Source organism: Hetaerina americana, unplaced genomic scaffold (genome assembly GCF_022747635.1).
Source record: "Hetaerina americana unplaced genomic scaffold, ioHetAmer1.1.p SCAF_3, whole genome shotgun sequence".
Classification (NCBI taxonomy): Eukaryota; Metazoa; Arthropoda; class Insecta; order Odonata; family Calopterygidae; genus Hetaerina; species Hetaerina americana.
In genome coordinates this window covers 39154980-39160979 of record NW_027286874.1, presented here as the reverse complement: position 1 = coordinate 39160979, position 6000 = coordinate 39154980, and the positions used below count along the sequence as shown (strand labels likewise).

Below are 6000 nucleotides of genomic sequence, written 5' to 3'. Positions count from 1 at the left end.
CTTATTTCCAAAAATAATAGCACATGATGGTTGAGTCTGCAAGTGTAAAACTCAAAGCAGGGTAGCATCCTACAAGAAATCTCGGCTAGCATTTACGATCGATAACTCCAATAAAATATCACTTTCCCTCCCGAAACAAGGAAAATTATCTCATGGCGCAAGAGTCGAACACTTCATAGACATCAATTTAACTATCGTTCTCATTAATAATTTCAGGTGACCTCAGTGTGGACTTCCCTTGGGCCTGGAAAGGTGACATGATAGCAATCTAGACCTTATCTCAAGGCGTGCATCGTCTTGGGCATCAGTTGCGGGCACAGCTTGTGCGCTTGGTGTGTTTATTGCGTCGAGTGAGTGTTGTAGCGTGGCGGCGAGGAATGGGACTCTCCCGCGCCATCCCGATGCCCTTCGCCCACCTTCCCGGAATCTTATTTTTCATTGTTTCCGAGTAGCCCTCCCTTCGACTCATTTTGACTGCCTTTTAGTGCACCACCAAAAAGGGCTGGCCACTCTCTCTTTCTGACCCATTCGACGCCCCCTTCTCCACCACAAACCCTCTAGCCCTCGTTAAAGTGGGTTTTTACGGCGCCTCGAGAGGAGAAGCACCTGGGGCCTCCAAGGCATCTGTGTTCGCCCAACGCGGCCGCTCCTCCAACGCCGAATAGCCAAAGGCACAGAAACCCGACCGGCAGACACTTCGTGGTGCGTAACATTCAATCTTCCCTCCCCCGCGCTCACCCTAAGGTCGGGCCGCTGCATCCTTATTCGCTGACGTCAGCGCGCCTTATTTCTCGCGCACACCCTCGCCCACGATATCCAAGTCGAATCCGGCAGGGGACGAGAGGTAGACCCGAAGGCCCACCAACCGACGTCCCGCTGCCCCTTCCTGTGGTCCTCCCACATCCTGACTGACAACGCAAGACGTGACGCCCGGAAGCAACGAGCCCCCCTCCCGGATGGTTTGAGCCGAGCTCCTGGAGGACCCCACAGGGTTTCGCAAGGCAGGAAGAGTTGGAGATGCCTTCGAGGGGCGGGGGGGTCCGCCTCGCACGCCAGGCGCCCTCGTCAATGAGACCCCCATCGGCCTTATCCTCCCGGCCGACCGTCTGCTCCTTGGCCGTAGAGCCATCGCCGTCCTCGGACTCCGGGAGCCCACAGCCGATGGTGGCTGGGTCACCGACGCCACCGCCACAGCACTCAGACCGCCGCCTGGCGGCCGCCCTCGCGGGCGAGGCGGACGAGACGCCGTCGGGGGGCCTCAAGGCTCCTCCTACGCGAACACCCCCCGACTCTCCCGCGGCCCGGGAACCAGCGAGTAACGGGATGACCAGGGGAACGGGAGCGGTAAATAAGGAAGAGCGCAGAGGGGTGGACGGGGGCGGAGCCCTGAAGACCCGGGAGGAAGACGGAGGAGCCGGTATGGATCTCAAGGATGCCCCGGAAGCCGTCCACTTAGGGGACCCTGCTACTCCCAGGAGCCATACTGGTTATTCGAGTTTCAGCGGAGACGGGGGCGAGGGTGAGGTGGTGGGGGCCGACTCCGTGGTGGACGAGCAGGGCATGGTGGTGGAGCGAGTGGGTCCCGGCTCGGGAGCTGTGGGCGTGGAGGACCCGTGGGGTGAGGGAGGGGACGCACCCCCCGGGAGCGAGGACAACCAGCTGACTACGTTGACTGCTGTGGACACGATGGACTGCACCCACGACGTCACGGTGGAGGGCGTGGCGTACGCCGCGCGCGGTGACCCTGCCACTACAGACGGAGGCGTTGTGACCGCACCCGGGGGCCACTTCGTTAGTGGGGGCAATGGCAGCGGCGGAGGGTCTGCGGGGGATCCCCCTTCGGTTCTCGTCATCGGTGGCGGAAGCGGGGACAACCGGAAGATCGTGGGACTTGAGGAGTTCATGCCAGATGAGGGGGACCCCCTGGACCAGCGGGGCCGCGTCCTCCCGGGCGGTGGCTACGTCCACATTGGGACGATGATGACCGACGGTGGCGACGAGTTCATATCGGGCGACGTTGGGGATGACAGTGTGGTGGTTGTCCTGGGCCCTGATGGACGAGTCACCGAGTCTATTCGCCTAGGAGACATGCAGAGGATGGGTCAGGAGGGGCCCCGGGACGCCGGGAGTGCAAGGTTGGGCACCCCGATGCAGGTCGGCGGTGGTCGCACCGGGAGACTTCCGAGCCTCGGGGGTCTCGGGGCTCACTCCTCCGTGGTGAGGAACGCGGCGGGTGTGGACGTCGGCAAGCAGTCTGCCGTCCGCCTGCCTCCCTTCGAGAGGACCGTCATCCAGAGGAGCAGCAATCAACAGCAGCAACTGTGCGACGCCTTGACCTTAGGTCAGGTGGAGGTGGACATCGCCATGGCCGACGGACTGGGATACGGGGGTCAGGGAGGGGGTGGTGTGCTGGTGTTGGGGGGCGGAGCCGACGGAACAGACGGTGGGAGCGTGCTGAGCGTGATGCACGGCGGAGGAGACCAGCAGATCGTGACTACGGTCCTCGTGCTCTCCGAGGAGGAGTTCAACCAGAGCTTGGGGTGAGTGGTTTCATACGGATCACGCGGTATAAGAGATTTCCCACGATTGGGAGATGGCGCTAAAATACAGGGATGGAGTCCGTTAGGCAGGGAATGGCTTCAGGATATGAGAAAATAACATGATATCGGGGCATTTCGAATAATTTGAGTCTTTTCCTGATGTTGTGCGAAACTTCAACATTGAAGCGCGTGATGGCTGTAATTATTTCATCAAAGCTTTTTGGGTCAGCTAATTCAAATGACAAATTTATTACAGTTATTACGATGAAGAGATATATGTACTCGCACGTAATTTGAAATTTTAACATCGCTAGAGCGTTTGAAGATTATGCACTAAGTGTTTAATTATGACACCGTCGATAAATTCCATTACATTTGTCACCATTCATTATTATTAAATTTAATGAAAGGGTAAACTAACGTTTCGGCTCATTGTGTGAAACTAGCGGTAGATCAGTGTTAGAATGGCGTTTTGGTTCAATAATCGTAATTATTGCTTCATTAAACGACTGTTATATTATTGTTATGTCATAAATATTATATTCAATTGGGTCTCCATAAACGTCCGTGGTCACATGAAAAACATCAGGGAATCAAGAAACTCTCAACCTGATAATCGTGGTAAATGAAACCCTATAAAATAAAACTCATCTGTTATATAAGTTAGATTTGTTGATTTAAGTTTGCTGGTTTCCTCTGGTATTAAGTACTTTCCACGTGAAAAATTGGGTCAAGCACGTAATCTTCTTTTTGCTGCTAAGCCAACAAGACGATTATATGCTAGTGTTATCATGTTATTGTAGATTTATGCAATGGTAATTTAATCTAAAAGAATGCTATTTTAGTTTACATTAAGATTACAGTTGTGCAGCTGCTTATTTGGTGCAGAGTTGTTTTGTAGTATGACTCCGTGTTTCTGAGGTAAAATCATTGACAATATAGAGAGAACTTATGGGTATTTTAAAGTGAAAAATGACCAACTAGGTAGGGTAAAATTCCGCATTCAGCAATGTTTTCACAGCTCCCGGATGCCCAATTCTCCATGTCCTCGAAGAATGACCGTAAATACTGATACCGTTGCAGTCTATTCTTCCTCTCCCTTACCCAGCGTGAATCTTTATTTGCCCCACACAAACGGAAAGAAAACAAATCGAAAGACCCGAGCACGTTTCGGTATGCGGCGCCGGTATCCCCGCATCTCGTGTGTAACATTTCAATTTAAATAATCAACTTTCTCCCCGTCCACCGACGTCGGTTTCTCCGTTACATAACTCAAAACCCTCCTATGACTCGACGATGACCAGCTAAAGCCGTTGCGGAGCGCCAATGAGTCGAGCATTATGGTTTTTCACGGCCGATTTGTTCCCTAGACGGATACCTAAGTGGGGAGAGTGGGCGAGCAGGAGCAAAGCGGAGCAACACCTTCTCCCCTTCTCCTGCTCTTCAGCGGGACGAAGAGCGTGCTCCTATTCTTTGCTCGTAACGTGCATTTTTTTTCATTCGCCTGCAGAAAGAGAGGTGAGGGTATGAGTAGCAGAGAAGGAGCAATAATCTTACGGAAATTGGGAGCCGTTGGGAGAAGCGCCAATAAGGAGCCCCCGGCTCCATTGTCTTTTCTCCTTCTCTCGGGAGAACGTCTTGTTTAAGGAGGGACCCTCCTCTCTCTCCCTCCACGTCCACTAGTGAGGGAGGATGAAAGACGAATAAACAATGGTTCGACCAATTCCTCGGGCAGCTGCGGTGATTCATTTCCGCAGTAAACATCCGTTATTCGACACTGGATTTGAAGAGATGACGAGTAATCTGGACGCATCATTACTGCCGCTCGGCCGCACTTGCCAATTCCCTGGTTGCCTTGCTTTTTAAGCGTCCGGCTCTGCAATATTCGTTCGTGTTTTGTCCGCGTGCTCGCACCATTAGTTGAAGATCATCAGCACCTCTTACCGCCTTTCATCCTGCCGCAGGTACACTTAGAATGTTAGGTAAACAGCGTTCTCTCCCAGAGTATGCTACGAAATGACTGCCAATCCTCTTATGTTACTTCTGGTAGGTATTAAATGGTGTATCATAATTCGCTCACGTTTCCCTTTAAGAAAAATTATCCACTCCCAGTGCATTAATCGAACGTATCTTCCCCACATTTTCTCAGCTTGCGCGGTTAGAAAATTCAGCATTATGAGCCTAACTTCAAACACAGGATTTCTGGATAGGTCGCTCCTCAGGAAAGTTTCTGACGTTTGCTCAAAATGCCTGCTCACCTTATACTTCTGGAAAGGATTTCTTGTTTCATTTTACGCTGATTGAACAATCGTGCTAAAAATGTTGTCCTGGTGGAATAGTTATATTGAAAATATGGTATGACTCATCTCCTTCATATGAAAAATTTAATAACAGAACTTGTTAAAACCTATCAGAGCCTTATTTGTTTCATGAGGTAAAACGATAAGAAAAAAATCATCCGAGAGAGATTACGGTTTCTATTTGATGTGATAGACGGTTTTCAATTGTTGCATTATAAATGTACATTATACATTACATTATAAATTCCTATAAAGCTCAGTGCTCCTCTACGAATTAATGGGCTCTCGTCTTGCGAACGTGGATCCTCGTCTCGGACTACGTGGATTCATTCTGAACTTTGCATAGTATTTCATCAATTTGTATGGTTATATATATAACAATTTTATTTCGTGAGGGTATTGTCTCACGGGGAAAAATTGTTCAGCGATTTAAAACTGTACTCATGGCTGCTATACAAATAGCTACCCCATTCCCGTAACACACCTTGCGAATGCAATCCCAGATTCAGATTTTTAAGTTGAACACGCGGTGAAAGTTTCTATGCAGTGGTTTCAATCTATTAAGCAACATTACAAACCCTTCCTTTCCGCTAAAACATAAAGAATAACTTCTGCAAAATTAATTAGGGCAACAGTAAAATTGCAAACGCAATTGGAAAAACCAACTGACCAAAATAGTGAATTTACTAGTGCTCAATCTGCTCAGTATTGGCCATTATCCTCGGGAGAATTACCTGTAAATAGATGTGATTGAGTGCATGTGGTCGGGTGATTGCATTAATGCTGATGAACATAGGTGGGAATAATGGAAGATTGGAAAAGGATTCAAGCAGCCTCACTCATTGTTCAGCTTGTTTTCCCTTCTTCCGCTTCCGGTTAGAGAAACAGAAACAGATCCACGTGGGAAAAATAACAAGGATCTGACGTGTATTGCATTCCTGTGTATATGGATGGGTATCCATCCGGCTTTACGTGCTCTGCGTGAAATGAGTCGTTTTGAAAATTTTGAAATTTTCACTAGCACCAGCGGTGAAAATCGTAACCAACTCTCAAATTCTCGAGTTAATTTATTGGGATACTACCATCACAAATTAATACGCTGTGGATTCTCAACTCAAGGCTTTTCCCTGGCTGCTGTTCTCAACGCGGAATTACTTATT

General features: G+C 49.7%; 2 protein-coding genes across 2 annotated transcripts in view; both read left to right on the top strand.

The window, feature by feature from the left end:
* The first annotated feature begins 1017 nt into the window (after positions 1-1017).
* On the top strand, positions 1018-2458 carry LOC139690001 (collagen alpha-1(I) chain-like). Its single transcript, XM_071587168.1, has 2 exons — positions 1018-2346; positions 2441-2458. Exons 1-2 carry the CDS (start codon positions 1018-1020, stop codon positions 2456-2458), a joined length of 1347 nt encoding a protein of 448 aa, XP_071443269.1.
* grh (grainy head) overlaps positions 2444-6000 on the top strand; it is a 448313-nt gene continuing 444756 nt past the window's right edge. Inside the window, exon 1 of the mRNA XM_071587167.1 lies at positions 2444-2540. Within this exon, the coding sequence (XP_071443268.1) occupies positions 2464-2540 (77 nt within the window). The 5' untranslated portion in view covers positions 2444-2463. The remainder of the gene's footprint in view (positions 2541-6000) is intronic.